A 20,942-nucleotide genomic window follows, 5' to 3' on the forward strand; every position below is an offset into this window, starting at 1 on the left:
TGCATACAAACTAGTCTTTGCTTGATTGATAGTGCATCAATTTTATTAGCAAAAGTTTTGGGATGGAGCAGATACTAAAACCCAATAAACTCGAACTGGACCCTCAATCTGTAGGAGCCTCTAACAGCTTCGATCACTGGCTGCGCTGTTTCAAAACTTTCCTCACCGTCTCCTCCTCCGTCGTCTAGACCGAAACCGACAAGCTACACGTGCTCCACACCCGGGTAAGCGATCAAGTATTCTCGATGATTAGAGACGCTGAAACTTACAAGGATGCGATCGAACTTTTAAAAGGCCAGTAAGAACAAACAGTCTAATGAAATCTACGCCAGACATCTTCTGGCTACTCGCAGACAACAGCCAGGAGATTCGGGCGATCAATTCCTGCGTGCGTTGCGAGCACTTGGCAGGGCCTGCAACTACAAGGCCGTAACAGCCGCCCAAAACACTGAGGACTTAATCAAAGATGCCTATGTCACGGGTATCAGGTCAAACTATATCCAACAACGACTGCTGGAACAGGGTGGGCTGGACCTCCAGAAGACTGTGGCGCTTGCCGACTCGTTAGAGGTGGCGTTCCGTAATCTCGAGGCCTCCACCCCCGACCACGGGGGTGCATCGTGGACGCTGCAGTCACCGCCACCTCTGTACTCGGGAGGGCCGCAGGCCTATGCCACGCCACGTCCCACCAAAGACCCGACCGCTGCGGCAGTCTCCGGCGGCCCGAAGTGCTACTTCTGCGGCCTGGGGAAGCACCCCCGACAACGCTGCCCGGCGAAGGATGCGATCTGCTCCAGGTGTGGAAAGAAGGGCCATTACGTGAAGGTATGCAGGGCGAAATCGACCTCCAAGCCCAGTAGCGCCACGTGCGACCCGCGGGGGCCGCCATCTTGGGTGCCATCAGCTGCGTGAGCCATGCAGGCCGCCATCTTGGATGCCGTCAGCCACGTTGCAAAATCCAACGGTGGCTTTGATTACGCTGGACCAATCCAGGCCTCACCAACCAGGTCCATGATGGACATCGAGGTAAACGGTCGCACTACAAACTGTTTATTTGACTGTGGGAGTACGGAGAGCTTTATTCACCCTAACACAGTGAGTCGCTACGCCCTTTCAGTACGGCCAAGTGAAGCAAACGATCTCCATGGCTTCAAAGTCCCACTCAGTGGATGTCCTCGGGTACTGCGTGGCGACCCTGACTGTACGGGGCACAGTGTACAAAAATTTCAGGCTCCTCATGCTGCCACAACTCTGCGCTGCCGTACTGCTGAGGCTAGATTTGCTGAGTCACCTTAAGAGCTTCACCATGGAGTATAATGGGCCTTTTCCCCCGCTCTCCGTTTGCAATCAGCAGTTCTTAGATTGCCCACCGCGCACCACCTGCAGCCTCTTGACCCTTAAAGTCGCCCCTCCCTCACTGTTTGAAAATCTCACCCCCGATTGTAAGCCCATCGCCACCAAGAGCAGACGGTAGCCCCTGGAGAGCCCAAGTAGTAGGGGGAGGGGGCGGAGGGTGAGGGGGGCAGGGGGTGAGGGTGAGGGGGCAGGGGTGAGGGGGCAGGGGTGAGGGTGAGGGGGCAGGGGGTGAGGGTGAGGGGGCAGGGGGTGAGGGGGCAGGGGGGGTGAGGGGGCAGGGGGTGAGGGGGCAGGGGTGAGGGGGCAGCGGGTGAGGGGGCAGCGGGTGAGGGGGCAGCGGGTGAGGGGGCAGCGGGTGAGGGGGCAGCGGGTGAGGGGGCAGCGGGTGAGGGGGCAGCGGGTGAGGGGGCAGCGGGTGAGGGGGCAGCGGGTGAGGGGGCAGCGGGTGAGGGGGCAGCGGGTGAGGGGGCAGCGGGTGAGGGGGCAGCGGGTGAGGGGGCAGCGGGTGAGGGGGCAGCGGGTGAGGGGGCAGCGGGTGAGGGGGCAGCGGGTGAGGGGGCAGCGGGTGAGGGGGCAGCGGGTGAGGGGGCAGCGGGTGAGGGGGCAGCGGGTGAGGGGGCAGCGGGTGAGGGGGCAGCGGGTGAGGGGGCAGCGGGTGAGGGGGCAGCGGGTGAGGGGGCAGCGGGTGAGGGGGCAGCGGTGAGGGGGCAGCGGTGAGGGGGCAGCGGGTGAGGGGGCAGCGGGTGAGGGGGCAGCGGGTGAGGGGCAGCGGGTGAGGGGGCAGCGGGTGAGGGGGCAGCGGGTGGGGGCAGCGGGTGAGGGGGCAGCGGGTGAGGGGGCAGCGGGTGAGGGGGCAGCGGGTGAGGGGGCAGCGGGTGAGGGGGCAGAGGGGGAGGGAGGGAGTGAGGGGGAGGGAGGGAGTGAGGGGGAGGGAGGGAGTGAGGGGGAGGGAGGGAGTGAGGGGGAGGGAGGGAGGGAGGGAGGGGGAGAGAGGGAGGGAGGGGGAGGGAAGGAGGGAGTGAGGGGGAGGGAGTGAGGGGGAGGGAGGGAGGGAGTGAGGGGGAGCGAGGGAGGGAGGGGGTGAGGGAGGGAGGGAGGGAGGGGGTGAGGGAGGGAGAGGGTGAGGAAGGGAGGGAGGGAGGGAGGGGGTGAGGGAGGGAGGGAGGGAGGGGGTGAGAGGGAGGGAGGGAGAGGGAGGGAGGGAGGGAGGGGGAGAGAGGGAGGGAGGGGGTGAGGGAGGGAGGGAGGAGGGGGTGAGGGAGGGAGAGGGTGAGGAAGGGAGGGAGGGAGGGAGGGGGTGAGGGAGGGAGGGAGGGAGGGGGTGAGAGGGAGGGAGGGAGAGGGAGGGAGGGAGGGAGGGGGTGAGGGAGGGAGGGAGGGAGGGGGTGAGAGGGAGGGAGGGAGAGGGAGGGAGGGAGGGAGGGGGAGAGAGGGAGGGAGAGGGAGGGAGGGAGAGGGAGGGAGGGAGCGCGAGAAACGGAGGGGGAGCGCGAGAAACGGAGGGGGAGAGCGAGAAACGGAGGGGGAGAGCGAGAAACGGAGGGGGAGAGCGAGAAACGGAGGGGGAGAGCGAGAAACGGAGGGGGAGAGCGAGAAACGGAGGGGGAGAGCGAGAAACGGAGGGGGAGAGCGAGAAACGGAGGGGGAGAGCGAGAAACGGAGGGGGAGAGCGAGAAACGGAGGGGGAGAGCGAGAAACGGAGGGGGAGAGCGAGAAACGGAGGGGGAGAGCGAGAAACGGAGGGGGAGAGCGAGAAACGGAGGGGGAGAGCGAGAAACGGAGGGGGAGAGCGAGAAACGGAGGGGGAGAGCGAGAAACGGAGGGGGAGAGCGAGAAACGGAGGGGGAGAGCGAGAAACGGAGGGGGAGAGCGAGAAACGGAGGGGGAGAGCGAGAAACGGAGGGGGAGAGCGAGAAACGGAGGGGGAGAGCGAGAAACGGAGGGGGAGAGCGAGAAACGGAGGGGGAGAGCGAGAAACGGAGGGGGAGAGCGAGAAACGGAGGGGGAGAGCGAGAAACGGAGGGGGAGAGCGAGAAACGGAGGGGGAGAGCGAGAAACGGAGGGGGAGAGCGAGAAACGGAGGGGGAGAGCGAGAAACGGAGGGGGAGAGCGAGAGACGGAGGGAGGGAGAGACGGAGGGAGAGAGAGAGAGAGAGACAGAGGGAGGGAGAGAGGGAGAGGCGGAGGGAGGGAGGGAGAGAAAGAGAGAGGGAGACGGAGGGAGGGAGGGAGAGGGAGAGAGAGAGAGAGAGAGAGAAAGAGATGCAGGGAGGAAGAAAGAGGGAGAGAGAGAAAGAGATGCAGGGAGGAAGAAAGAGAGAGAGAGAGAGATCTAAGGAGGGAGAGAGAGAGAGAGGGATGGAGAAAGAGAGACAAAGGGACGGAAGGAGGGAGCGGGAGAGAGAGAGACGGAGGGAGGGAAATAGAACATAGAAAAACTACAGTACAAACAGGCCCTTCGGCCCACAAGTTGTGCCGAACACATCCCTACCTTCTAGACCTACCTATAACCCTCCATCCTATTATGCTCCATGTACTCATCCAGGAGTCTCTTAAAATAACCTATTGAGTTCGCCTCCACCACCACTGACGGCAGCCGATTCCACTCGCCCACCACCCTGTGTGTGAAAAAACTTACCCCTAACATCTCCCCTGTACCTACCCCCCAGCACCTTAAACCTGTGTCCTCTCGTAGCAGACATTTCCACCCTGGGAAAAAGCCTCTGAGAGTCCACCCGATCTATGCCTCTCAACATCTTATATACCTCTATTAGGTCTCCTCTCATCCTTCGTCTCTCCAAGGAGAAAAGACCGAGCTCCCTCAGCCTATCCTCATAAGGTATGCCATTCAATCCAGGCAACATCCTTGTAAATCTCCTCTGCACCCTTTCAATCTTTTCCACATCCTTCCTGTAATGAGGCGACCAGAACTGAGCACAGTACTCCAAGTGGGGTCTGACGAGGGTCTTATATAGCTGCATCATTATCCCCGGACTCCTAAACCCAATCCCTCGATTGATAAAGGCCAGCACACCATACGCCTTCTTAACCACCTCCTCCACCTGCGGGGCCGATTTTAGAGTCCTATGGACCCGGACCCCAAGGTCCTTCTGATCCTCTACAGTACTAAGTCTTTCCCTTTATATTGTACTCCTTCATCCCATTTGACCTACCAAAATGGACCACGACCCATTTATCTGGGTTGAAGTCCATCTGCCACTTGTCCGCCCAGTCTTGCATCCTATCTATGTCCCTCTGTAACTTCTGACATCCCTCCAGACTATCCACAGCCCCACCAACCTTCGTGTCGTCGGCAAACTTACCAACCCATCCCTCCGCTTCCTCATCCAGGTCATTTATGAAAATGACAAACAGCAAGGGTCCCAGAACAGATCCCTGGGGCACACCACTGGTGACCGACCTCCATTTAGAAAAAGACCCATCTATACCCACTCTCTGCCTCCTTTGGGCAAGCCAGTTCTGGATCCACCGGGCAGCAGCCCCTTGGATCCCATGCCTCCTCACTTTTTCTAGAAGCCTTGCATGGAGGACCTTATCGAACGCCTTGCTAAAATCCATATAATCCACATCTACCGCCTTCCCTTCGTCAATGTATTTAGTCACATTTTCGAAGAACTCCACCAGGTTCGTAAGGCACGATCTGCCCTTGACAAAGCCATGCTGAGTATTCTTGAGCATACTAAACCTCTCTAAATGCTCATATAGCCTGTCCCTCAGGATCTTCTCCATCAGTTTACCAACCACTGAGGTTAGACTCACCGGTCGGTAATTACCTGGGCTATCCCTGTTCCCCTTCTTGAGAATAGGAACCACATCCGCAATCTTCCAATCCTCCGGCACCTCTCCCGTCTCCATCGACGACGCAAAGATCATCGCCAGAGGCTCTGCAATCTCCTCCCTCGCCTCCCACAGTAACCTGGGGTATATCCCATCAGGACCCGGCGACTTATCTATCTTGATGCCATTCAAAGATTCCAGCACAACCTCTTTCTTAAAGTCCACATACTCAATCCTTTCAGTCCACCGCACGCCCGCAGTACATCCACCCATGTCCTTCTCCTCTGTGAAAACCGAGGCATAAGACTCATTGAGCACCTCTGCCATTTCTACTAGTTCCGTATAGACTTTCCCGCCTTCACCTTTTATAGGCCCTATTCCGTCACGATAGAGAGAGAGAGAAACGGAGGGAGGGAGAGAGAGGGACGGAGGGAGAGAGAGGGCGGGAGGGAGAGAGAGGGCGGGAGGGAGAGAGAGGGCGGGAGGGAGAGAGAGGGCGGGAGGGAGAGAGAGGGCGGGAGGGAGAGAGAGGGCGGGAGGGAGAGAGAGGGCGGGAGGGAGAGAGAGGGCGGGAGGGAGAGAGAGGGCGGGAGGGAGAGAGAGGGCGGGAGGGAGAGAGAGGGCGGGAGGGAGAGAGAGGGCGGGAGGGAGAGAGAGGGCGGGAGGGAGAGAGAGGGCGGGAGGGAGAGAGAGGGCGGGAGGGAGAGAGAGGGCGGGAGGGAGAGAGAGGGCGGGAGGGAGAGAGAGGGCGGGAGGGAGAGAGAGGGCGGGAGGGAGAGAGAGGGCGGGAGGGAGAGAGAGGGCGGGAGGGAGAGAGAGGGCGGGAGGGAGAGAGAGGGCGGGAGGGAGAGAGAGGGCGGGAGGGAGAGAGAGGGCGGGAGGGAGAGGGAGGGCGGGAGGGAGAGGGAGGGACGGGAGGGAGAGGGAGGGACGGGAGGGAGAGGGAGGGACGGGAGGGAGAGGGAGGGACGGGAGGGAGAGGGAGGGACGGGAGGGAGAGGGAGGGACGGGAGGGAGAGGGAGGGGCGGGAGGGAGAGGGAGGGACGGGAGGGAGAGGGAGGGACGGGAGGGAGAGGGAGGGACGGGAGGGAGAGGGAGGGACGGGAGGGAGAGGGAGGGGCGGGAGGGAGAGGGAGGGACGGGAGGGAGAGGGAGGGACGGGAGGGAGAGGGAGGGACGGGAGGGAGAGGGAGGGACGGGAGGGAGAGGGAGGGACGGGAGGGAGAGGGAGGGACGGGAGGGAGAGGGAGGGACGGGAGGGAGAGGGAGGGACGGGAGGGAGAGAGAGAGAGAGACGGAGGGAGGGAGAGAGAGAGAGAGAGAGAGAGAGACGGAGGGAGGGAGAGAGAGAGAGACGGAGGGAGGGAGGGAGAGAGAGAGAGACAGGGGGAGGGAGGGAGAGAGACGAAGGGAGGCAGGGAAGGAGGAAAGGAGGGAGAGACAGACAAAGTTAAGTGACAGGGGTTGCCGAGGAGGGGAAGTGCCAGATTATGAGGGGACCAACCCACCCCAGCTGCAACCCAATAGGGTTTGCTGAATGGGCTTCGCAGGGTGCAAGAAAGTGTGCATTTTATGCCTGAGCCACCACTAAATTGCAATGGGTTCACAGATAATGGGCATTCATTAGCTCATTAATGAGCCTAAATAATATCCTGCCAGTGGGCGGCTGGGAATCTGCTCTCTGCCCCTTCTGCCCTCCAAGTGAATTGGGGAAGGTTTTGCCACCGCCAAGGGACTAAAGCAGGGTCTCTCCCATAGTTAAATGGCCTCAGGCTTTACATCTCCCATCATGATGAGCTGAATTAAATCCAGCCCCCGGAGCCGGTCCCAAGCCAATTTTACCCTGTCTATACCTCAGGGCATTGAGGTCAACTACAGCATCCTAAGTGCTGCTGTAGAAGAGTGCAGAGAAACAGTCAAACCTGGTCTATGTAGTTCAACTGGTCAGTTCTTATTTCTGCCCCCAACTTCATCACCACAAAAATAAATGTAATCTCAACCTCATCAGTCCAATGAGTAAAGCAAACAACTGGGGCATTAATAGTGCTGGACATCAACATACATGAACATTGCAGATAGCTCGAGCAAAACAGCAAGACCCACTGTTTGTGCCACTTGTCTACCCTCTTGTCAATAAATGGCATAGGATCTGTCTGGAAGGTGTGATCCAAAGCTTGGTGAAAGAAATGTACTTTAAAGAGAGTCTTAAAGAATCAAAAGGCAGAGGGGTTTGGGGAGGGAGTTCCAGGGCATCGACTTTAGATGGCTGCATTCCTGGCTGGCAGTGTTACGGTGAAGGAAATGGAGGCTGCACAAGAGGCCTGATGCAGAGGAACACAGTTCTGAGTGGGTTGTAGGGCTGTTGAGGTTACAGAGATAGGGAGCATCAAGGCCCTGAAGGAACTTGAACATGAAGGTGGGAATTCTAAATCAGAGGTGATGATGGACCGTGAGCCAATGGAGGTTAGAGTCCAAGAATGACGAATGAACAGGATTCAGTGCAAGTTAGAATTTGAGCAGCCAAATTTGGCATGAGACCGGCCAAGAGATTCAGGAGTAGTCAAAGCTGGAGATGACAAAGACATGTTTAGTGTATCAGCAGCAGCAGCTGGACTGAGGCAGGAGCAGATGTCATGAAAGTGAAAGTAAGCTTTCTATATGATGGCGTGGAGATGGAGTAAAAGCTCAATTCAGCAGACAATTAGGACACTGCGATTGGCTATTAGTGGATGGGAGCAAATGCAATTGGTATGGAGTGGGGGGCATAAAATAATAGCTGAGGTCTTCCCAATGTTTGTCTTATAGCTAATACAAGACTGGATGTCAGAGAAAATGTCTGACAACAAAGCAGCAAGCTGTGGAAGTTGAGCTTTCTTCAGGTCTATAGAAGATGTCGTCAAGGAAAGGCATGTAGAGGAAGAAGAGGAGGGGGTTAAGGTGAGACTCTTAGGGGAACAGGAGGCAATGATGCATGGGCAGGAAGAGAAGTTATTTCTGGAGATTCTTGGTTACAAATGGATAGACAAGTCCCACTGAACCAGGGAATGCAGGACAGTTGATGGATAGAGTTGGAGTAGGCAATCATATCAAGAGATACAAAGAGGTCATGGAGATAAAATGCATCACAGCCACAGAGGAGATCATTTATGACTTTGGTTAGGGCTATTTGAATGCTGTTGCATGAATGGAGAGAATCAAATATGGAGTTACTAAAAGGATCAGTATGTGTTTGGGATACAACACACAAGTACTTTGGAGAGAAACGGGAAGTTGAAGAAGGGGTAGTAGTTTGCAAGGATAAAGGGCTTTTATTGTGAAAGTGAATGACAGCTGACACTTTGAAAGTGATATCACAGCAAAATAAGTGGCTGGTAGGTTGGTGAGTATTTTTGTCATTTATCTTTCAAAACTGAGGTAATTTTAGTAATTGTAAGGTCTTATTAGTGATAGCAAGGCTTATTAGATTGGCTGGTGAATATTTCTTATTTATCTTAACTAAGACATTTTAATTGAAATAAGTAGAAGATTTATTGAAATAAGAAGAATGAAAGTGCAGACAGGACTAATTAAAATGTAATAAGTGAAATAATTAATTAAATATCATAAAAATGGCAGGACAGGCGGTATGTGGCAGCTGAAGGATGTGAGGACTTGTGGGTACCTGTGTGATCCACAGCAAATAAATCTGCAGTGTGTCCGTGACTGGAGGAACTCTGGCCCAGAGTCTCTGAGCTGGAGGCTGAGCTGCAGACACTGCGACATATCAGGGAGGGGGAAAGTTACCTGGAGACTTTGTTCCAGGAGACATTCACACCCCCCCTCAGGATAGAGTTCTGTGATTTTATCCATGTATCACAGAATCTTTACAGTGCATGAGGCCATTTGGCACATCGAGTCTGCACCAAACCGCCAAAAGAGCACTCCTCCGAATCCCACTGCCTTATCCCTGAAACCTTGCACATTCTTTGTTTTCAAATAGCAATCTAGTTCCCTTTTGAGTGCCTTGATTGAAACTGCCTCTACCACCCTCCCAGGAAGTTTATTCCAGACTCCAATCTGTGTATAGTTCTGGATGCCACACTATAGGAAGAATGTGAATACATTGGAGAGAGTGCAGAAGAGGTTTACAATTGTCTTCTTCTAAGCCATAACAATTACTTGATTCATATGAATAGAAAATGAAGAAACTGGACTTGTGTTCTCTTGTGTTTAGAACAATGAGAGGTGATCACATTGAAGTATAAAAGATTCTTCTGGGGCTCGACATGGCAGATGTAGGAAGGATGTTGTCCCTGGCTGGTGAGTCTAGAACCATAAGACATACGCTCAGAATAAGAGGTAGACCATTTAAGACTGAGATGAGGAGGAATTTCTGAGTCTTTGGATTTCTCTACCCCAGAGGACTGTGGATGTTCATTCACTGAGTATATTCAAGGCAGAGATTGACAGATGTTAATTAAGAGATATAGGAATAGTGGGGAAAATGGCATTGAGGTAGAAGATTAGCCTTCATCTGGTTGAATGGTTGGGCAGACTTAAGGGGCCAAATGGCCTTCTCCTGTTCCTATGCTAATGAATAGTAGCTGAAGGAAAGAATTCATTTATGAAGTCAGCTAGCTTGTAGGCAAGAAGGGGAGTTGGCTGGTCAGCAGTTTAGTGGGAATGGGGTAAAGAGACAGGAGGCTTTTCTTGTGGGTGACATGGGCTAGAAAAGGACATGAGGGAAGACAGGAGAGAATGATACAGTTTTAAGCCTGGGACAGCTTTGGGAGGTGGTTTGATTTGGTGGTCAAGAAAGAAAGGGCTAAGCAACCAAGTGGGCAATCTCAATCGTAGTGACAAAAACAGTCCATGGGCTATCACACTTGCTGCTGGATGAAGACATGATCCAGCTTGGCTGTGATGTTTTTGCAATTGAATCACCATTTCACAACAATCATCATCTCTGCTCAACTTGGGAAAGGCACTTGTGGAATTTTGCCAATAGAGGCAGAGCGGAGATGAGTGTACTTGGTGGAAAATATTAAATCTTTTAAAATTAAGCAGTTAATCAATTATTTACTTAATTCATGACTGTCCTTTTAAGAAACTGGTTTCCTTAATTAACATAAGTCATTGATTGCAAAACAAATCTGGCAGCCACTCCTATTCATAGAAAATAAAATGCAGGTGGAGTGTATTACTTTCTGAACTTTAAACTTATTTATTCACAACTGTAAATGACCCAACATCTTTAGTGATTACAGGCAGATGCTATGGGGTCACAACATAACCCAACACGGTCATTACCAGACAGATGACACAGGAACTCAACACAAGCCAATGCTGTCAGTTATTACAGGAAGAAGCTACAGGGATACAACACAACACTGCACTCTCAGTGATCGCCAGCCAAGAAAAGTACAGGGCCAGTTCCTCATGCACGTATACACATACCAACATAAACTCTCTCTCTCTCTTTGCTAGAATAATAGAGACATTAAATATGCTGGTGTAGAACTGTAGATGGAAGTCGCACAATCCAGCCATTCAGAATTCACAATGCATCCATGAATAAGGGACTGATGCAGATTAACATCCTCTGGGTAGCAAGGTTATATTTTTAGATTCACTCATCCACTTATTGAAATAATCGAGTAATTTTCTTTTACCAATTAGACTCATCTTAAAAGCTTACTGCTTCACTTTTAGAAATGATGCAAAGGGTTTGGTATTAGGTGAATAGAGCCACTATTACTCTCCTGAAAAGATTCACCCTTTCATTTACACTGGTTCAAAATACAAGCATTCATTGTAGAGCGTTTGACAGGGGCTTCCTTTAGGCTTGAGATGTCTGAATTGGTCAAGCTTTGTAGCCATTTAGCTCTCTGGAAGAAATAATATGCTCTCTAGTTCATGGTGCCCCCGGCTAAGAAACTTGACACTCTAAGGTCAAAGAACCTGACCTCCACAAAGCATGGTGTACAATCAGGAGCAGTCCCTGTCTGCTACTACTTACATGGACTAGTTGTTCTTGCGTGTCAAATTCTCTCGCGCATCCTTCCCAGTGGCAGTTTGTCTCATAAACCACTTCCGGCTCTTGCTTGCTTTCATCTTTGTCCACCTCCTCTTTGACCAATGTTATTCCTTCCGGCTGTTCCTGTGACAGAGAAATTTGTGAGTTGCACCGCTGAAAACCTCTGCTGCTCAAGTGGGCACAAAAATTTTAACTCTTGCATATTGTTCACACAAGGAACTTTGAGATTTGCACTGCAACCAGATGGCTTTCACTGAAATTCTCAAAACAGTGTTGAGGATTGATGACTGTGACAAGTTGTGTCTCAGAGGTTGTGCTCTTGTCCATGAGTCAGAAGGTTATAGGGTCAGTGTGTCATTATGGCACAGAAGGAGCCCATTCAGCCCATGCTGACTCTCTGTAGGTTGTGGGACTAAGCTACGCTCCTAAGATTGAAGCACAAAATTCAGCCTGACAAATCAGTATAAGACTGAAGGAACATCATATTAGCAGAGGTGCCAATTTTTAGATGAAATGTTAAGCCAAATTCCCATCAGACCTTTCAAAGGGAGATAAGAGATCCAAAGGCACAATTCTAAGAGCAGGTGAGCTCTCCCTAGTACCCTGCTCCATAATTATCCCCAAATAAGCACTCATTAATAAATAGATTTGATCATTATCTCACTCCTTTTTGGGACTTTGCAATGTGCAAACTGACTGATGCATTTCCTCCATTACAACAATGACTATACTTCAAAATGTCTTCATTACCCAACAAGCCCTTTGGTTAAAAGCAAATTACTGCAGGTGCTGGAATTTGAAGCCAAAAGAGAAAATGCTGAAAAATCTCACAGGTCTGGCAGCATCTATAAGGAGAGAAAAGAGCTATCATTGAGTCCAGATGACCCTTTGTCAAAGTTAAAAGGCATAGAAAGTGGGAGATATTTATACTACAGGGTGAAGGAATGAAAGATAAGCCATAGCCACAGAAACCAGGGGAAAAAACTGTTAATAGTTGTCCACAGAGAGAATAAAGGGTATGAATGGCCAAACAGCAGAGAAGCCAAAATGATATGGTAAGCTGTGAAAGATGAAGATGTTGGGGGGGGGGGGGGGGGGGGGGGGGATGAATGTGACAGAGGTAAAATTTAGAAAAGGGGAAGCAAAGAGGGAATAAAGATAAGGGAAGGGGGAATAAAGATAAGGGAAGGGGGAATAAAGTCGGGAGAGTGGGGGGGGGGGGAAGAAAAATGAAGAAAGACAATAAACAAATAAAAGGTAGAGAACAGTAAAAAATTAACTAAAATAGAATGAAAACAAAAGGAGTGGAGGTGGGGTAGAGCAAATCATCTGAAGTTGTTGAATTCGATATTCAGACTGGAAGGCTGCAATGTGCCTAGCCGGAAGATGAGATGCTGTTCCTCCAGTTTGCGTTGAGCTTCACTGGAACATTGCAGCAAGCCAAGGACAGACATGTGGGCATGGGAGCAGGATCGTGTGTTAAAATGGCAAGCAAGGGGAAGGTTAGGATCCTGATTGCGCACAGACCGAAGGTGCTCAGCAAAGCGATCACCCAGTCTATGTTTGGTCTCTCCGATATAGAGGGGTCAACATTGGGAGCAGCGAATGTAATAGATCAAATTGAAAGAGGTGCAAGTGAAACACTGCTTAACCTGGAATGAATGTTTTGGACCTTGGATGGTGAGCATGGAAGAGGTAAAGGGACAAGTGTTACACCTTCTGTGATTGCATGGGAAGGTGTCATGAGTGATGGGAGAGGTGTTGGGTATAGTGGAGGAGTGGACTATGTGATTCCGGAGGGAACGGTCTCTGCGGAATGCTGACAGAGGGAGTGAAGGGGAGATGTGTTTGGTGGTGGCATCACACTGGAGTTGGCGAAAATGGCGGAGGATTATGCTTTGCATGCAGAGATTGGTGGGGCGAAATGTGAGAACAAGGGGGACACTATCCTCGTTCTGGGAGGAAGGGGAGGGGGTGAGGGTCATGGCGTGGGAGATAGACTGCACGCTGTTGAGGGCCCTGTCGATAACTGTAGATGGGAATCCACGGTTGAGGAAAAAGGAACACATATTAGAAACACCACTTTGGAAAGTGGCATCATCAGAACAAATGTGATGAAGGTGAAGGAGCTGAGAGAAAGGGATGGAGTCCTTACAGGATGTGGAGTGTGAAGAGCTATAGTCCAGATAGTTGTTGGAGTCAGTGGGCTTGTAATGGATATTGATAGATAGTCTATTGCCGGAAATGGAGACAGAAAGGTCAAGGAAGGGAAGGGAAGTGTCTGAGATGGACCAGGTGAAGGCGATGGAGGGGTGGAAACTGGACGTGAAGTTGATGAATTTTTCGAGGTCTGGACGAGAGCATGAAGCGGCACCAAAATAGTCATCGATGTACCGGTAAAGGAGTTGTGGGAGGGGACCTGGGTAGGCCTGGAACAAGGAATGTTCCACATACCCCATAAAAAGACAAGCGTAGCTAGGACCCATGTGGGTACCCATTATTACACCTTTGACTTGGAGAAAGTGAGATCAGTTAAAGGAGTTGTTGTTGAGAGATAGAACAAGTTCAGCCAGGCAGAGGAGAGTGGTGGTGGATGGCCTCTTTTCAAGAAAGAAGCAAAGAGCTCTCAGGCTGTCCTGGTGTGGGATGGAGGTGTAGAGAGATTGCACATCCATGGCGAATAGGAGGCGGTTAGGGCCTGCGAACTGGAAGCTGTCAATGTGATGCAGGGCATCAGAGGAATCCCGGATGTAGGCGGGGAGGGAACGGACCAGGGGAGTGAGGATGGAGTCAAGGTAAGAGGAAATAAGTTCAGTGGGGCAGGAGCATGCTGACACAATGGATCTACCAGGACAGTCCTTTTTGCGGATTTTGGGAAGTAGGTAGAAGTGGGCTGTCCAGAATTGGGAATCTATGAGGTTGGAAGCTGTGGGGGGGGAGGGGGGGGGGTGGAAGGCATCTGGAGGAAATGAGGTCAGTGACAGTGTTGGAGATAATGGCTAGATGTTCAGTGGTGTGGTCATGGTCCAGGGGGAGGGAGGAGGAAGTATCTGAGAGTTGGCGCTCAGCCTCTGTGAGGTAGAGGTCAGTACGCCAGATGACAACAGCACCCCCTTTGTCGGCAGGTTAGATGACAATGTCAGGGTTGGACCTGAGGGAGCGAAGGGCAGAAAGTTCGGAAGGAGAGAGATTGGAATGGGAGAGGAGGGCAGAAAAATTGAGATGGCCAATGTCCTGTTGACAGTTCTCAACGCTTTGGGTTGTACTGTCTGTATAAATGTAAATTCTTCCTTACAAGGAGAAACCAATAGCACATTTGTTTAATCCACAATATTGAAATACACACTTCCTTTTTCTCTATTTATCTCTGAACATGAAAATATGACACAAGGTAGAGTAGAGTTTAGATCTCGGTGTGGCATTGCAGTTCAACTGATGCACTGAAGAAACTATACAATTTTCATTGATTTTAAAGGTAGTTTCTGAGACAGGCAGCCAATCCACAGCACGGGATCGCACCAAAGCAACAAACCGAATACCTACCCTGTATCTCAGTGAATACCTGTCAAGTTTGCCAAATTTGTCCATTGTTTCACATTTCCAGAGCAAATTTCACTCTCTTGTCCTATTACATTGTGTACTCCCACGTTGCCTCAGGCAGTTTCTTTCTTTTAATGTTACATATTGCAAAAAGATGTTCTGCCGACAATTCAAATGAGTGATGTCGTATATGAATTTCAGTGCCGTGCGATGCAAGGTATGGGGGCTGTCCTCTCCAATAACTGCTGGATCGTATCAAACAGCATATCCCTACAGTTGCTTGCAATATGCAAAGTCTGATTGTACTCAACCAGCCCGTGCTTGCAAAACTCAGAACATAATATCTAATGCTGGATGTGATTCTGTGAATGGACAGCCCTTGTTGAGCAATCCCAAGTGTTCTAAGAATTATACTAAAAATCAATTTAAGATCATCAGTCAGGCTCTCAATGTGGCTTATTTACGCTTGCTAGAAACTTCATAAGCATATTCATATGCAGGGAACTGTCTTCTGCAAGCAGAAAGAACATGTACACATTGCGTCTTTTTTAAAACAAACAAAAGCATGGAGGACAGTAGTTCCTTGGTGCATTCTCCATTGAAATGTCTCAACCAAAGTTGGCTTGCCAATCAATCAGCACCCTTTTCCCATGCAGTATAAACTGTTGCTCCCTTTGAATTTTGGCATTTTTGCGTCTGTCCTGCTGAGTGTAAGATGAAAAGTTTTGACAGCATGTCTCTTTTGTTTTCAGAAAATCTCAAGTTGCATATTGTGCTCCTGCTCAAGCCTTAAAAAGGGGCCGGGGTTTTCCCTGGAGGACTTTTTAATTTTCCTTGCACCTAGTTCTAAGATGGTCATTGAGCAATACAAAATATTGCAAGATTAAAACTTCTTCACATTCCTCAGCCATGAGAGCCAATGAATAAAAAACAAATCAAAACCATCCAAACTGTTGAATTAAAAAGGTATCACATATATCGTGACAAAATGTCAGCTGACATGTCAGGGTTGATTAATGTAAGTACTAGCTGATACATGTACGTAACTAAGGAACATCTTTTTAAAAAAGGAACATTACAGGAAACAGTTTACAGACTCTGCCAGAATTTCTAAATATAAGGGTGTTGTTCCAAAAATAATAATGTGCCCACCCATTTGGGGAGTTATTGATGTGATGTATTCATGCAATTTACTACTGAAGAAAAATTAATTCCAAAGGTTTCTCAATTGGCAAATGTATAAATGATAGATATAATAAGCAACATTTATTTTTAAATTGTTAGGTAGCGCCAATTTTATACCATAGCTCATTCAGAATTGTAGTTGAAGGATGCTGTTTACTGCAGATACCGGTCTCAGGACAGAATCTGTAGAGCATGATGTACAACCTGCAGATCCAAGTCACGCTACCAGCTGTGCCGTGCACGGGGCCCTGTTCCTCAGCTGGTTCAGTTTAATCTTATAAGAGAATAGATGGGAGCATCAGCTCTCTCGCTGCATTAAACATATTTCACATTAGGATTAAGAAATTCACAGCAGATGCAACATACCCATAGGGCACTTCAAAATATGGATTTGAAGGTATAACACACCAAGTGTGAAGCCCCAGGGAAGGGGTACTGAGAGGGAAGAGTGAGGGGAAAAACTTGTCAGAATGGGCATGCATGTGCCTTCCTTATCTTCGGAGTCAGATCGCTGACCTGACTCCAAAATGCACAGGAATATGTCCAATGGCACTCATCGGAGAATTCAGAGCAATATTACTGCACTGGAAGGCAGCCTGGAGACAGTGACTGCAAAGCCACATCAGATTTAAGACAGTGATGGCTTGCGCAGATTGAATATGGTATCACCATCACAATACATTCCCACACACCACCCAAGACATTTCTTGAAGTTGTACCATAAATTAAAACACCATATTTAATCACCTTCATATTAAAGGGAAAGCAAACAATATGAAGGACAAAACAGTTTCTGTAATTGGTCCCTCAGCACTCTAGTGAAAATGGTGTATATTACAGAATGTGTCTGCTATGAAGGGAAGAGTGAGTGCTGATTAATTGAACCTACTGCCATACCTGTTCACTCCCACCACCTGGGCTCGGCAGTTCTTCATCTGGTTTAATCCTTGAGCGTTTATTTTGCATTGGGTCACCTGTGCTGGACACTGCAGACTCACTTGTAGGCTTACTCTGAAAGACAAAAAAAACTTATTTTAAAGCATGATTGAAGGAAACACAGTTATATTGTCAGTAATATATCACTGACACCAGTTATTATTGATGAAAATGATAACAGCATCTGGTTCTGGAGTCATTGTATTATATCATCAGAATGACATAGCAATAGCCTAGCCATTAAAACAATTCCTTTATAGATCTATAACTATCCTTTTAGTTGTGATTTTCACCTTTTTTCTTGTGATCTCTTACCTGTGCAGATTCAGATGGACAAGAGGTGATCTGTGCAGAGGTCAGTACAGTTGACAGGCCAGACATATGGCGCTGAGGAACAAATGTTGGAGCAGGATGGATAAGAGGAGGACTGTGGCCGAAGGCAGAGCCCAGAGTTTGCTGACGGCTCATTATCTGATGGTGCATTTGTTGGATGGCAACTGGCGTAGCAGGGTAAGGGAAACTCAGAGCAGGACTAGGTAGAAATAAGATACAGAATAGAATCATACGGTAGGCATGTAGGGTGAATAAAGAAATATATTTCGTTATGCACTGTATATTAAAATGTACCTGATGTTTTGAACATACAACTAGAAGAATTAACAGAGTTTCAATCTGAAAGGGTTGTAAGTTAAAAACTTAACAGAGATCCAATTTCGCATTAGGAATGCTATTTTGTTTCTACCTGGGAATGCGGTAAACAGCTTACTGGATAATTCCGTTTTTTTGCATTCGAAAGTGGCCAATAATTTGAATTCTCCAACCGAAATAACGTAACAAAGCAGGAATTCAGTGTCAAAAATAGAGCAAACCATTAGAATTGAGCAATATGGAATTAAGTGGATACAATTTTAAACCTTTATAAATTGAAAGTTAGCTGTACTAATAAAAACATTAAATATTCCAGATGTACAAAGATCATGTAAAATATTGCTAACTGCAGACAAAAACTGTTAAAACACCCATTTGCTGTTTTATCTCTCCGCTATTGACCTACTCTCGAGATTGCAACATAAAATCTACATTGACATTTCAGTGAACTACGGAAGGAGAGCCGTGCTGCCTGAAGTGCTGTCTCAGATGTTTCATACATAAACTGAGGCCTCCTCTGCTCTTTCAGGCAAATGCAGAAGATTCCATGGTACTATTCAAAGAAAAGCAGGGGACTGATCCCCAGCCCATATTTATTGCTCAACTAAAAGGCACAATATAAATGCAAGTTTTCTTTACATAGAACTTATCTTGTTTCGACCACGAATTGCTACAAGCAGCCATACACACACACACACACACACACACACACACAGTCCAACTTCCAAACAAGTTGCACAAGAGAACTGTGATGTTCACTGGGCAGGCATATGGTTAACATATCTAATAACCACAACAAGTATCAATATTCCTTCAACACCCCCATATCAATTCTCTCACCACCTCCTCTCCTGAACATAATCAATACCTGCTGGAATCCCTTGCTCAATTGACCATTGTCCCTATGTAAATTTTGGGTTTATGAGGAGGAAGCATCACAATCAGATTGGATCCTGTCCCTTCTAGATACTCATTCTTCCAGCAACTGTAGTTGGACATGCAGGATGTCCACAGAAACCTCAACTTTTGATGCAAACACATCATAGAATGCTGATCAAATGTATGACCCCACTGATTTATATAGCCCAGTATCTCACTGGACGGACTCACATCGAGCCATTGGAACAACTATCAAAACTTGCAAATCTAATTTAGAACCATGTCAGACTTTGACTCCAAGTAGCAATTCTTCTTGGATACTTCTATGGGGGTCAAGGGCAGAGAATATCTGGCCCAGACTGTCTATGCAAGACTAATAGAGTAGCAAGTGAATGATGATGGTTGAGATTGATGGAGAATCACAATTTTGCAACTTCTGTTGAAAATGAGCCACCATTGCTGGTAGACAGTGACGACTGGATGTAGGCTAATTTCTCTTTCAATTGGATTGTATAAATTCTTGGTTGGAAGATAAAGAGGAATATTTCAACACATCTGATCAGCTGTTCAAGACTGAGGATTGAAAGTCCTTCCATATTTAGCAATAAGTGGGGGAAACAATCATATGCTCATACTTGTTGCAGGCAGGAAAACTACACCCTGCTTTGGATTGTTGTGTTTCCTTCTCACTTTTTGCAATCAAGATTCTGTCTCTGTTCTTCTGAGGAGAATAACGGCCAGTGCAGGATTCAGAATGTAGGAAGGAACGCACAGAGAGAGAAAAAGAGACAAACAATTCGATAGGAGGATTGATTAAAATGTCTAGTATCCATACATGAAAATAATTAAGATACAGAATAATAATCTGTGGTATATAGAAAGTGATAATTACTGGGGGGCTTTGATTATTGGAAAGTTGTAAATTCACTTATCAGTTCCAGTCTTTGACCCGTATCTCACATAAAACACTGCACTCCCAACTGTGCTTTGCTCTCTTAAGTTGAAACCTAGGTAAAGTAGGTAACTTAAACACAGGTCACATGCCTTATGGTACTATAACTAGTCTTCAAACAACAACAACAAAACAAAAACACCTTGTATCACAATTTGAATGATGTCGGTGACATAACACCAAGTGAAGGTACTAGGACGGACAAGCATCTGTGGCCAGTCAGGACCCGAGTTGCAGGACTCCTGCATTAATACTGAAGCTTAAATGTTGACAGGCAAATGTGTACGTTGGACTTCATTCAGCAAAATTACCCGATAAGGAACAATTCTAGCCTAGCCGTAAGGAAGATGAGTCAGAGTCTGAACACGAAGTTCAAATCAATTGAAAGGATCTCAATGGTTGGCTGAACTAATACGTTCTGCATAGCTTTCTGGAGCCAATGCAAGTTCTCTTTCATTTTTTATTAATGTTTGTCAAAGGCAATACACGTCCAAGAGCTAATGCTAGGTTCAACCTTTTTGTTGAACTTTGTAAATGAATGATCCTGTTAATTACAGGAAGACATGGAAGGAGCACAAGGAGCAGTTTGGTGGTTGGAAAGCATGGAAGAACAAGTTTCACTCAGATCCTCCAGAATTTGACGGCAGGACTTGATTACCATTTTTTTGGACTTGGTTTCCTGGCCGCAGCCAGCCAAATTGAGAAATGTGGGGAATGAAGGGTCAACTGGGAGGGGGTTCAGGGACCTGGGCAGAAGCACTCTTGTTCTTCTAGCCCATAAACACTGTTTGAACACATCTGATCAGCTGTTCAAGACTGAGGATTGAAAGTCTTTCCATATTTAGCAATAAGTGGGGGAAACAATCATATGCTCATACTTGTTGCAGGCAGGAAAACTACACCCTGTTTTGGATTGTTGTGATTCCTTCTCACTTGTTGCAATCAAGATTCTGTCTCTGTTCTTCTGGCCCATAAGCACTGCTGGAAAAGCACGGACCTGTTCCATCCAGCAATTCTCATCTCCCTTTAATTTGCCGTGTTTCTCATCGTCCAAGACTCCAGCTACTCAGTGTTAAAACTGGAACAGAGATAAATTCTTCAGCATACAGTTTCAGTTAAATATTTAACTGGGAAACTTGCTTTCTGAGATTACGTTGGTCCCCCATGCCACTTCCATTAAAGGTGGAAATTTGTGGATTCGAATAGGTTTGAAAGCAGGTTTGCAGTTTTTGTTTATTTTAATTTTCCACTTCACAAAATCTCACCCATTATGGGAGATCAAAGTTGCCCATAATGAGAATAAAAGAAAGGTTGGTCTTATTGGGGATGTAGCCCAAAGCTGTCCAAATTAAATCCCTTAAGTCTATTTATTAACGTGAACATAAATAGGACATCCAGGTGAAAGACACAAAGGCCAAGAAATACACAATACTCGTGCGTCTTTTGGTGAAAGCTCGGAATGGCTTTGATTGCAGCAATGGAACTCCATTACCCTCTTAAGGGAGTTGCAGCAAAGAGGACTGTGAAAAGAAAAAGATTTAACTGAAGATGTCCGAGGTTTAAATGTTATCCAATTTCATTAGAGGTTGGGAACTGAGGAATTCTTGGAACAACCCATTCTGATCGACTGC

General features: G+C 48.4%; 1 protein-coding gene across 1 annotated transcript in view; it reads right to left on the bottom strand.

Annotated features, from left to right (window-relative positions):
- The window catches only part of LOC144495875 (transcriptional activator GLI3-like), a 326,921-nt gene that overhangs the window by 40,929 nt on the left and 265,050 nt on the right, over positions 1–20,942 (bottom strand). The window contains exons 7-9 of the mRNA XM_078216554.1: positions 17,148–17,364; positions 16,794–16,907; positions 11,154–11,294 (exon numbers count right to left, since the gene is read on the bottom strand). Coding sequence (XP_078072680.1) covers positions 11,154–11,294; positions 16,794–16,907; positions 17,148–17,364 — 472 coding nt within the window. The remainder of the gene's footprint in view (positions 1–11,153; positions 11,295–16,793; positions 16,908–17,147; positions 17,365–20,942) is intronic.

This window comes from Mustelus asterias, chromosome 7 (genome assembly GCF_964213995.1).
Source record: "Mustelus asterias chromosome 7, sMusAst1.hap1.1, whole genome shotgun sequence".
Taxonomy (NCBI): Eukaryota; Metazoa; Chordata; class Chondrichthyes; order Carcharhiniformes; family Triakidae; genus Mustelus; species Mustelus asterias.